Below are 12,500 nucleotides of genomic sequence, written 5' to 3'. Positions count from 1 at the left end.
GAGAGTCCAACCCCTCTGGAGGAGACTGGTTCCAGACTGGTTCCAGACTGGTTCCAGACTGGTTCCAGAGCCCTTGCTGTGCGTCGAGGTGAGGCCGACCACCAGCTCAGGCTCCTTCCCCACCAGAGAGGTGACGCTCCACGTCCCTAGAGCTAGCTTCTGCAGCCGAGGATCGGACCGCCAAGGTCCCCGCCTTCGGCTGCCGCCCAGCTCACACTGCACCCGACCCCTTTGGCCCCTCTCACTGGTGGTGGGTCTGTGGGAGCGGGGTCCCATGTCCCTTCTTCGGGCTGTGCCCGGCCGGGCCCCATGGGCGTAGGCCCGGCCACCAGGCGCTCGCCTCCGAGCCCCACCCCCAGGCCTGGCTCCGGGGGGGGGCCCCGGTGACCCGCGTCCGGGCAAGGGACACGAAAAACCATATCCTACCTTTTGTCTGGCCCCTCCCCCCGGACCTGTTGCCATGGGAGACCCTACCAGGGGCATAAAGCCCCCGACAACTGAGCTCCTGGGGTCATTGGGACACGCAAACCCCTCCACCACCATAAGGTAGCAGCTCAGGGAGGTGACATAGATATAGTCTAATATAATAATATATTAGTTATAGTTTAATATAATTATATATTAGTTATAGTTTAATATAATAATATATTAGATATAGTTTAATATAATAATATATTAGTTATAGTTTAATATAATAATATATTAGATATAGTTTAATATAATAATATATTAGATATAGTTTAATATAATAATATAATAGATATAGTTTAATATAATAATATATTAGTTATAGTTTAATATAATAATATATTAGATATAGTTTAATATAATAATATAATAGTTTAATATAATAATATAATAGATATAGTTTAATATAATAATATAATAGATATAGTTTAATATAATAATATAATAGATATAGTTTAATATAATAATATAATAGATATAGTTTGATATAATAATATAATAGATATAGTTTAATATAATTATATATTAGATATAATTTAATATAATAATATATTAGTTATAGTTTAATATAATAATATAATAGTTTAATATAATAATATATTAGATATAGTTTAATATAATAATATATTAGTTATAGTTTAATATAATAATATATTAGTTATAGTTTAATATAATAATATATTAGATATAGTTTAATATAATAATATATTAGTTATAGTTTAATATAATAATATATTAGTTATAGTTTAATATAATAATATATTAGTTATAGTTTAATATAATAATATATTAGATATAGTTTAATATAATAATATATTAGTTATAGTTTAATATAATAATATATTAGTTATAGTTTAATATAATAATATATTAGTTATAGTTTAATATAATAATATATTAGATATAGTTTAATATAATAATATATTAGTTATAGTTTAATATAATAATATATTAGATATAGTTTAATATAATAATATATTAGATATAGTTTAATATAATAATATATTAGTTATAGTTTAATATAATAATATATTAGTTATAGTTTAATATAATAATATATTAGTTATAGTTTAATATAATAATATATTAGATATAGTTTAATATAATAATATATTAGTTATAGTTTAATATAATAATATATTAGATATAGTTTAATATAATAATATATTAGATATAGTTTAATATAATAATATATTAGTTATAGTTTAATATAATAATATATTAGTTATAGTTTAATATAATAATATATTAGTTATAGTTTAATATAATAATATATTAGATATAGTTTAATATAATAATATATTAGTTATAGTTTAATATAATAATATATTAGTTATAGTTTAATATAATAATATATTAGATATAGTTTAATATAATAATATATTAGATATAGTTTAATATAATAATATATTAGTTATAGTTTAATATAATAATATATTAGTTATAGTTTAATATAATAATATATTAGATATAGTTTAATATAATAATATATTAGATATAGTTTAATATAATAATATATTAGTTATAGTTTAATATAATAATATAATATAACATGTTTATCGTTTATATGTTTTAAATAATAATCAACAAGGACCCGAGTTCACAAAGATCCACATTTAACCCCCATCACAGCTTCAGAGAGAAGGATGAAGGAGTGAAGGATGAAGGAGTGAGGAGTGAGGAAGGATGAAGGAGTGAGGAAGGATGAAGGAGTGAGGAAGGATGAAGGATGAAGGAGTGAAGGAGTGAGGAGAGAAGGATGGAGTGAAGGAGAGAAGGAGAGAAGGAGTGAGAAGTGAGTGAGTGAAGGAGTTAGGAGTGAGGAGAGAAGGATGGAGTGAGTGAGTGAGTGAGTGAGTGAGGAGAGAAGGATGGAGTGAAGGAGAGAAGGAGAGAAGGAGTTAGGAGTGAGGAGAGAAGGATGGAGTGAAGGAGAGAAGGAGTTAGGAGCTGAGTGAGTGAGTGGGTTGGATCGTGTTAACGGGGACAGATCGCAGGTTTCCAGATGAGAAGCAGACTGAAGGATTTATTGGTGTTCGCGGCTCTGAAGCGTTTCATTGATCAGCTGATCGGGTTTCATTGAACAGCTGATCGGGTTTTATTGATCAGCTGATCGGGTTTTATTGATCAGCTGATCGGGTTTTATTGAACAGCTGATCGGGTTTTATTGATCAGCTGATCGGGTTTTATTGATCAGCTGATCGGGTTTTATTGAACAGCTGACTCTCGGTACCGGACTAACCGTCTAACGCGACTTCTGAGCGGAGTGTGGCGGAACCGGCGCAGGTAGAAGAACCGGATCTAGTTGTAAATGTGTGACTAACAGTGAGCTGTGTGACGTCATGTTGTTAATGAACGCGGATTAAACGGATTCACGAGCTTTAACGGAGGATCCGTTCCTCTACCGGAGAGGAGCTGTGACGTCTCCTCCGCACACCGACAGGGATCTCCTTGGTAACGGTCGCCCCCCCCCCCCCCCATCACCAGCATCATCAGGGATGGTCGGGATTGAGACCCGCCGCCTGCTCTCCCAGTGAAACCAGTAGCGGACTGGGAGATGTTCTCCAGCAGGATGAACCAGTCTCAGCTGATGGGCCCCCTGGATGAGCTGCACGAGCTGGCCTTCATAGAGAGACCCATCCGCAGGAGTCTGAAGGTATTTAACATGTTTAAACATGAAGAAGAGGAGTCTCTGAGCACGTGAGGAGGCGGGTGGGGGGGGGGGGGGGGTGAGGAGGAGGAGGGTGTGTGTGTGTGTGTGTGTGTGTGGGTTGGGGGGGGGGGGGTAATCAGATAGATGAGTCAGTGGGAGGAAGATCAGCAGGAAGCAGAGAGGAGACCCGCTACCTGCGCAGCATGACGCAGTTAGTCTGTGTGTGTGTGTCTGTGTATGTGTGTGTGTGTGTGTGTGTGTGTCTGAGTTTGTGTGTGTGTGTGTGTGTGTGAGTGTGTGTGAGTGTCTATGTGTGTGTGTGTGTGTGTGTGTGTGTGTGTGTGTGTGTGTGTCTGAGTTTGTGTGTGTGTATATATATATATATGTGTGTGTGTGTGTGTGTGTGTCTGTGTGTGTGTGTGTGTGTGTGTGTGTGTGTGTATGTCACTGCAGTAAAGCTGACTTTAGAGATAAATGATTAAAGGTATATACATATATATATATATATATATAATGTTATCATGTTAGAACATATTGAACACTAAGAAGTTATTAAAGAATCTATAAATATGTTCCAGATGTTAATTAATAATCTATAAAGACTTAATAACTATAACTCATGGATCACATACTGAACATTAATGAACACTTATTAACATTAGTTGTGTTATATTTTCTATATCTATTTTATCAATCAGCTGACTGATCAGCTGATCAGCTGATCAGTCAGCTGATGAGTCAGTGGGAGGAAGATCAGCAGGAAGCAGAGAGGAGACCTGTGTGATGCTGATATTTTATTATTGATCAGTTGTTAAATGTTGTGTGTCAGACAGCAGAAGAGATTGATCAGCTGACTGTGGACGAAGACCTCAACGACATCGAGAGAGCCGTCTACCTGCTCAGGTGAGGTTAGGGTTAGAGCCGTCTACCTGCTCAGGTGAGGTTAGGGTTAGACCCGTCTACCTGCTCAGGTGAGGTGAGGGTTAGAGCTGTCTACCTGCTCAGGTGAGGTTAGGGTTAGAGCCGTCTACCTGCTCAGGTGAGGGTTAGAGCCGTCTACCTGCTCAGGTGAGGTTAGGGTTAGAGCCGTCTACCTGCTCAGGTGAGGTGAGGGTTAGAGCTGTCTACCTGCTCAGGTGAGGTTAGGGTTAGAGCTGTCTACCTGCTCAGGTGAGGTTAGGGTTAGAGCCGTCTACCTGCTCAGGTGAGGTAAGGGTTAGAGCCGTCTACCTGCTCAGGTGAGGTGAGGGTTAGAGCCGTCTACCTGCTCAGGTGAGGGTTAGAGCCGTCTACCTGCTCAGGTGAGGGTTAGAGCCGTCTACCTGCTCAGGTGAGGTTAGGGTTAGAGCCGTCTACCTGCTCAGGTGAGGTTAGGGTTAGAGCTGTCTACCTGCTCAGGTGAGGGTTAGGGTGAGAGCTGTCTACCTGCTCAGGTGAGGTTAGGGTTAGAGCCGTCTACCTGCTCAGGTGAGGTTTAGAGCCGTCTACCTGCTCAGGTGAGGGTTAGAGCCGTCTACCTGCTCAGGTGAGGGTTAGAGCCGTCTACCTGCTCAGGTGAGGGTTAGAGCCGTCTACCTGCTCAGGTGAGGTTAGGGTTAGAGCCGTCTACCTGCTCAGGTGAGGTTAGGGTTAGAGCCGTCTACCTGCTCAGGTGAGGGTTAGAGCCGTCTACCTGCTCAGGTGAGGTTAGGGTTAGAGCCGTCTACCTGCTCAGGTGAGGTTAGGGTTAGAGCCGTCTACCTGCTCAGGTGAGGGTTAGAGCTGTCTACCTGCTCAGGTGAGGTTAGGGTTAGAGCTGTCTACCTGCTCAGGTGAGGGTTAGAGCCGTCTACCTGCTCAGGTGAGGTGAGGGTTAGAGCCGTCTACCTGCTCAGGTGAGGGTTAGAGCCGTCTACCTGCTCAGGTGAGGTTAGGGTTAGAGCCGTCTACCTGCTCAGGTGAGGTGAGGGTTAGAGCTGTCTACCTGCTCAGGTGAGGTTAGGGTTAGAGCTGTCTACCTGCTCAGGTGAGGTTAGGGTTAGAGCCGTCTACCTGCTCAGGTGAGGTAAGGGTTAGAGCCGTCTACCTGCTCAGGTGAGGTTAGAGCCGTCTACCTGCTCAGGTGAGGTAAGGGTTAGAGCCGTCTACCTGCTCAGGTGAGGTTAGGGTTAGAGCTGTCTACCTGCTCAGGTGAGGTGAGGGTTAGAGCCGTCTACCTGCTCAGGTGAGGGTTAGAGCCGTCTACCTGCTCAGGTGAGGTTAGGGTTAGAGCCGTCTACCTGCTCAGGTGAGGTTAGGGTTAGAGCTGTCTACCTGCTCAGGTGAGGGTTAGAGCCGTCTACCTGCTCAGGTGAGGGTTAGAGCCGTCTACCTGCTCAGGTGAGGGTTAGAGCCGTCTACCTGCTCAGGTGAGGTTAGGGTTAGAGCCGTCTACCTGCTCAGGTGAGGTTAGGGTTAGAGCTGTCTACCTGCTCAGGTGAGGGTTAGGGTGAGAGCTGTCTACCTGCTCAGGTGAGGGTTAGGGTTAGAGCCGTCTACCTGCTCAGGTGAGGTTTAGAGCCGTCTACCTGCTCAGGTGAGGTTAGGGTTAGAGCCGTCTACCTGCTCAGGTGAGGGTTAGAGCCGTCTACCTGCTCAGGTGAGGTTAGGGTTAGAGCCGTCTACCTGCTCAGGTGAGGTTAGGGTTAGAGCCGTCTACCTGCTCAGGTGAGGGTTAGAGCTGTCTACCTGCTCAGGTGAGGTTAGGGTTAGAGCTGTCTACCTGCTCAGGTGAGGGTTAGAGCCGTCTACCTGCTCAGGTGAGGTGAGGGTTAGAGCCGTCTACCTGCTCAGGTGAGGGTTAGAGCCGTCTACCTGCTCAGGTGAGGTTAGGGTTAGAGCCGTCTACCTGCTCAGGTGAGGTGAGGGTTAGAGCCGTCTACCTGCTCAGGTGAGGGTTAGGGTTAGAGCCGTGGAGCCACGGAGCTGCAGCCGTTCCAAGCAGCAGCTAAATACACTGGAAGCAAGTTCACTTTGAAAACAGAACAAAAAGTTGGCTGGTGTTAGCCAGGCCGGTGTTAGCCAGGCTGGTGTTAGCCGGTGTTAGCCAGGCTGGTGTTAGCTGGTGTTTGCCAGGCTGGTGTTAGCTAGTGTTAGCCGGTGTTAGCCAGGCCGGTGTTAGCCAGGCTGGTGTTAGCTGGTGTTTGCCAGGTTGGTGTTAGCTGGTGTTAGCTGGTGTTAGCCAGGCCGGTGTTAGCTGGTGTTAGCTGGTGTTAGCCAGGCCGATGTTAGCCAGGCCGGTGTTAGCCAGGCTGGTGTTAGCTGGTGTTAGCCAGGCTGGTGTTAGCTGGTGTTTGCCAGGCCGGTGTTAGCTGGTGTTAGCCAGGCTGGTGTGAGCTGGTGTTAGCCAGGTTGGTGTTAGCTGGTGTTAACTGGTGTTAGCCAGGCCGGTGTTAGCTGGTGTTAGCCAGGCTGGTGTTAGCTGGTGTTTGCCAGGCTTGTGTTAGCTGGTGTTAGCCAGGCCGGTGTTAGCCAGGCCGGTGTTAGCCAGGCCGATGTTAGCCAGGCTGGTGTTAGCTGGTGTTAGCCAGGCTGGTGTTCGCTGGTGTTAGCTGGTGTTAGCCAGGCCGGTGTTAGCTGGTGTTAGCCAGGCTGCTACACACCATAAAGGCAGCTCAGAAAAGCGGTGCTTATTGCAAAATTGAACCTCAGCCTTCCCGATTGACATAGAAGAATGAAATTCGACAGGTTTATGTATCATCTCCAGACGCACAAAAACGCCATTTGGAGCCATACCCTAAGTCCAACAGGAAGTCGGCCATCTTGGAAAAATGCTTAATTTTGGTGTTTTTTTGCTCATTTCCAGGCCTCATATTTTAACAAACTCCTACGAGGGGTTTAATCTGACCAACTCCAAATTCGCTCAGAATCATCTTGAGACATTAGAGATGAAAAGTTATCAAAAGCTTTTTTATGACTTATTCCTGTTGGGCTTCGCCATGAAGCAGGAAGTCCTTATAACTCCTACAGACATTGTCCCATCTACACCAAATTCATCATGCATGTAGAGGGTCCCGCCCTGAACACATCTATGCATCAATACACAGCGCCACCTACTGGACACAGGAAGTCCAGTCGCCACCTACTGGACACAGGAAGTCCAGTAGGTGGCAAACATTATCCGATTATATCCTGATGCTAATCCAGGAAGCTTGTTCCTGTGGTTACCATCCTCACTGTGACCCATCATCCACCCAAACCCATTACTATCTGACTCCATCACTATCTGACCTCATCACTATCTGACCCCATCACTATCTGACCTCATCACTATCTGACTCCATCACTATCTGACCCCATCACTATCTGACCTCATCACTATCTGACTCCATCACTATCTGACCTCATCACTATCTGACCTCATCACTATCTGACCTCATCACTATCTGACCTCATCGCTATCTGACCCCATCACTATCTGACCTCCATGGTCATGGATAAAGAGTGATTATAGAGTCTCTTAGAACATGTTTGGTACCGGACCCTTCACAGTGTTTCCTGTGTGTGGCAGTGTTGGGCAGGAGGTGCAGAGAGTCAGTGTCATCAGTAACCTGCCGAGTCTCGTCCGTCAGAATCCCGCTGAGACGTTCCGTCGGGTTGTACCAAAGGTCCGGGTATGTATCCAGAACCATCCTTCTAATGTCTGTACCTCACTGTATGAAGGTGTGTCATACTGGTAACCTGTCTGTCTGTCTGTCTGTCTGTCTGTCTGTCTGTCTGTCTGTCTGTCTGTCTGTCTCTCTCTCTGTCTGTCTGTCTGTCTGTCTGTCTGTCTGTCTGTCTGTCTGTCTCTCTCTCTGTCTGTCTGTCTGTCTGTCTGTCTGTCTGTCTGTCTGTCTGTCTGTCTGTCTGTCTGTCTGTCTGTCTGTCTGTCTGTCTCTCTGTCTGTCTGTCTGTCTGTTTATCTGTCTGTCTCTCTGTCTGTCTCTCTCTCTGTCTCTCTGTCTGTCTGTCTGTCTGTCTGTCTGTCTGTCAGGAGGTTTTAAACGGAGCAGGAGCTGAGATCCAGCTGGCAGCTGCAGCTTCATTCTTAACCATCCTACAAGACGACATTATCCTGATCCACACCCACACTTACTCCATCCTGAAGACCGTCCTGCTCCACCTGAACCACAGAGACACAGGTACCAACACCTGAACCACAGAGACACAGGTACCAACACCTGAACCACAGAGACACAGAGACACAGGTACCAACACCTGAACCACAGAGACACAGGTACCAACACCTGAACCACAGAGACACAGGTACCAACACCTGAACCACAGAGACACAGGTACCAACACCTGAACCACAGAGACACAGGTACCAACACCTGAACCACAGAGACACAGGTACCAACACCTGAACCACAGAGACACAGAGACACAGGTACCAACACCTGAACCACAGAGACACAGAGACACAGGTACCAACACCTGAACCACAGAGACACAGAGACACAGGTACCAACACCTGAACCACAGAGACACAGGTACCAACACCTGAACCACAGAGACACAGAGACACAGGTACCAACACCTGAACCACAGAGACACAGAGACACAGGTACCAACACCTGAACCACAGAGACACAGGTACCACCACCTGAACCACAGAGACACAGGTACCACCACCTGAACCACAGAGACACAGGTACCAACACCTGAACCACAGAGACACAGGTACCAACACCTGAACCACAGAGACACAGAGACACAGTTACCAACACCTGAACCACAGAGACACAGGTACCAACACCTGAACCACAGAGACACAGGTACCAACACCTGAACCACAGAGACACAGAGACACAGGTACCAACACCTGAACCACAGAGACACAGGTACCACCACCTGAACCACAGAGACACAGGTACCAACACCTGAACCACAGAGACACAGGTACCAACACCTGAACCACAGAGACACAGAGACACAGGTACCAACACCTGAACCACAGAGACACAGAGACACAGGTACCAACACCTGAACCACAGAGACACAGGTACCACCACCTGAACCACAGAGACACAGGTACCACCACCTGAACCACAGAGACACAGGTACCAACACCTGAACCACAGAGACACAGGTACCAACACCTGAACCACAGAGACACAGAGACACAGGTACCAACACCTGAACCACAGAGACACAGAGACACAGGTACCAACACCTGAACCACAGAGACACAGGTACCAACACCTGAACCACAGAGACACAGGTACCAACACCTGAACCACAGAGACACAGGTACCAACACCTGAACCACAGAGACACAGGTACCAACACCTGAACCACAGAGACACAGAGACACAGGTACCAACACCTGAACCACAGAGACACAGAGACACAAATCTTAACTCTAGCTGTGATTTATACTCTGATGATGTAAGAATGAAGGGTTCGGGTTTGATGGCTTTATTCATACCAGAACAACCAGCGACTGAGTTTATTACACTTTAACAGTAAAAACAATGCAGCCAATACTAATCACTATAAAACATACAGCACAGCTGAGTTCTTAGCTAATAATGTAATTATATACAGCAAATTAAACAAAAGGAAATGGTGGGTGTAAAATGAAACTTTTATACAACTCGTTCCCTCTTAATCCTGAAGTGGGAATACTGTGGCAGGAAAGACAGAGAGAACCATGCAAGGTCTAAAACCACTAGAGTAACCACAGTGAGTAAAATACTTCAAATAAAAGTTAAAATTTGAGTTTAGCATCAAATAAGAAACGTATACTAATAAACTCATAATGTTCCTGATCAGCTGATCAGCTGCTTATTTATTTGTTGTAACAGTGGTGAGCAACGCCTGGCTGGAGACTCTGCTGTCGGCCATCAATGCTCTACCGAAGGAGACCATCAAACAGGAGGTACAGTACTGATCAGACCAGATTAGGTACAGTTGGGCAGTCAGCGTGAACTGAGGACTTTAATCTGCACTGTTCTGTCCATGTAGATAAACATGTACCTGTCTGTCTCTCCAGGTGCTGAACCCTCTCCTCTATCAGTCTCAGCTGTCTCACTCTCTTCAGGCTCGTCTGGCCAGCTGTCGCATTTTGGGGAAAGTCGCCTGCAAGTTTGATTCCCACATGTGAGCTCTTCTTCACTCACTGTACGCTGATGATTGATCAGATGAGGCTGATCGTAGATACTTTTATGTCTGGTGTTCAGGTGGGTTATTACTCCTGGTCTGATATTGACAGCAGTGATTTGTTTCAGAGTGAAGAAGGAGCTGCTGCCGTTGGCTCGTTCTTTATGTCAGGACGTGGAGTTTGAGGTCCGAGTCGGTATGTGCCGTCAGCTGGAGAACATCGCCAGGGCAGCTGGGTAAATTTGACTGAATGCAGAATGAAAATGAACACAGAAAGAGCATTACAGTGGTGGACAGTGTTTCTCCTGTTGGTCCTTCAGAGTAGACGACACCAGGACCGAGCTCCTCCCCGAACTGGTGGAGCTCGCCGGAGACGAGGAGAGCAGCGTCCGCCTGGCCGCCTTCAACACCATCATCAATCTGATGGAGGTGATGGACAGTGGTGAGTCATCAGGTGGAGTTGTGGTGAGAAGCGGTTCCCTCAGACTGTGACCTGAGCAGTAACTCTTCCCTCCTGTGTAGACGACAGACTCCATGTTGTGGTTCCCTTGGTGATGTCGGTGTGCGAGGCATCGTCGCAGGCGGACGAAGCTGTCGTGGCATCTTTGTCGTTCCAGTTTGGGAAACTCTGCAGTGGACTGGCAGGTGAGCAACTCTGATGTCACACAGTAGAAACAGTACAAGTCCATTTCAGCTGAATTGAATTAAGGATATTGAGGATAAAAGATGATATGAAAGGAAGTGATACTGTTCATGTTACATCAGTTGGAGACTCAGAGGATCACCACCTTAACGTGGTGGAGGAATTGGCATCAATTCTTGACCGTAGGAGTTGTGATGTCGGGGTCAAAATGATTCCAGGGGGAATCCAGCAGGGGGCCCTCTGCGGGATTAAAGCCCAAGAGGGGAGCTTGAAGGAGAGCACCTGGTGTCCAGGCCTACACCCATGGAGCCTGGTCAGGCTTAGCCCAAAGAGATGGATCTGCCACCCTGTGGGCTTGCTATCTGCAGGGCTGGATGTGAGGGTGACTCTCGGCATGTTGACTCCAGGCTGCAGAAACTGACCAGGAGATACAAACATCCCTGTCTGACATGGAAACACTTTTATATATGTAGTTTATGTTGCTCCACCTATTCGTGGTCGGGTCAGCAGCAGCTACATATAGTCAGTCCCACCTCTTCACACAGCACCAGAATCTCTCCAGATGCCTAAGGCTGGATTAATACTCTGGCACAGCTGAAGCTCATGCTACAGGTTTTATTTGTTGCTGTCAGGTGGAAGCCTTGTAACCTTTAACTGTAAGCCTTGTTGTGGACATTCTAGAGACAGAGAGTGTGACCATGATAATCAACATTAAGACAACGGGTGAAGCCTTGTGTAGTTTTGCTTTGGAGCCCGACAGTCATCAATTCTTCCAAGCTAACCTCAACCCTGAATTCAGAGGTCAGTGGTCAGGGTAGGATCAGGAATCACAGCTCAGCCTCTCAAGATGACTGATGTGGATTCTGTCCTGGTCCTGGAATAGAGGACCAGCTGCAGTGATACTGGAGGACTCCAGGGATTCAGTCTGCATGTGGTTTTGTTGCAGGTTGCCTGTCAGACGAGCAGAGGAGCCGGTTGCTGCAGAGGTTTAAGTTGCTGTGTGTTGCTGGTCTGCAGACTGACGGACATCCAACTGACGGCACCAACGAGTCGACGCTGATACGCTGCAACTGCTGCTACAACCTGCCGGTACAAACACAACCAGCACCTCATGGTCTCATTTCCAGGAGCCAGCTGTGTAACTGATGCTGTACATTTAAACTTTAGCTCTGTGCTTAGCTGCAAATTGAGCTTAGTTAGCAATGGCTTCAGCCTCTCCTGCTCGCTCTCACTCAGTTTGTCATATTGAACCTTGATTAATGGAAATCTATGTAATGCAATGCTGCACCACCTTTGTTAAGCACTCACTGATCATCAGAGTCACATTTAAAACTGCTGACTGAGAATAAATGTAAATAAAGTAAGATGTTATTCACACAGGCGCGAAGGACACCTGCTTACACCAATCACAGATCACAAAAATGAATGTCAGTGTGAACATATTTTTCTCCCATCGACTTTAAGCAGAATTAAATTCCCATGATGCACTGAGCTCCTCTATCTGTGCTGTTACTGCGTTCACTAACTTCACTTCTTCCTCTGAGTCTCTGTGTTTGTGACTCAGAGGTTCCTGTGGATCAGGCTTATGGAGGGCTGAGGGGACCTCATACTTCTTCTATTATAATAATTATA

At 45.6% G+C, this 12,500-nt stretch overlaps 1 protein-coding gene across 1 annotated transcript in view; it reads left to right on the top strand.

Moving 5' to 3' along the window:
• Positions 1 to 2,965: 2,965 nt before the first annotated feature.
• Positions 2,966 to 12,500, top strand: part of ppp4r4 (protein phosphatase 4, regulatory subunit 4) — a 19,785-nt gene continuing 10,250 nt past the window's right edge. The window contains exons 1-10 of the mRNA XM_053337303.1: positions 2,966 to 3,124; positions 3,951 to 4,024; positions 7,650 to 7,752; positions 8,115 to 8,262; positions 9,931 to 10,004; positions 10,119 to 10,225; positions 10,354 to 10,461; positions 10,546 to 10,667; positions 10,748 to 10,870; positions 11,815 to 11,957. Coding sequence (XP_053193278.1) covers positions 3,026 to 3,124; positions 3,951 to 4,024; positions 7,650 to 7,752; positions 8,115 to 8,262; positions 9,931 to 10,004; positions 10,119 to 10,225; positions 10,354 to 10,461; positions 10,546 to 10,667; positions 10,748 to 10,870; positions 11,815 to 11,957 — 1,101 coding nt within the window. The 5' untranslated portion in view covers positions 2,966 to 3,025. The remainder of the gene's footprint in view (positions 3,125 to 3,950; positions 4,025 to 7,649; positions 7,753 to 8,114; positions 8,263 to 9,930; positions 10,005 to 10,118; positions 10,226 to 10,353; positions 10,462 to 10,545; positions 10,668 to 10,747; positions 10,871 to 11,814; positions 11,958 to 12,500) is intronic.

Source organism: Scomber japonicus, chromosome 17 (assembly GCF_027409825.1).
Source record: "Scomber japonicus isolate fScoJap1 chromosome 17, fScoJap1.pri, whole genome shotgun sequence".
Taxonomy (NCBI): domain Eukaryota; kingdom Metazoa; phylum Chordata; class Actinopteri; order Scombriformes; family Scombridae; genus Scomber; species Scomber japonicus.
The sequence above is the reverse complement of the archived record's forward strand: the minus strand, read 5'-3'. Positions and strand labels throughout refer to the sequence as shown.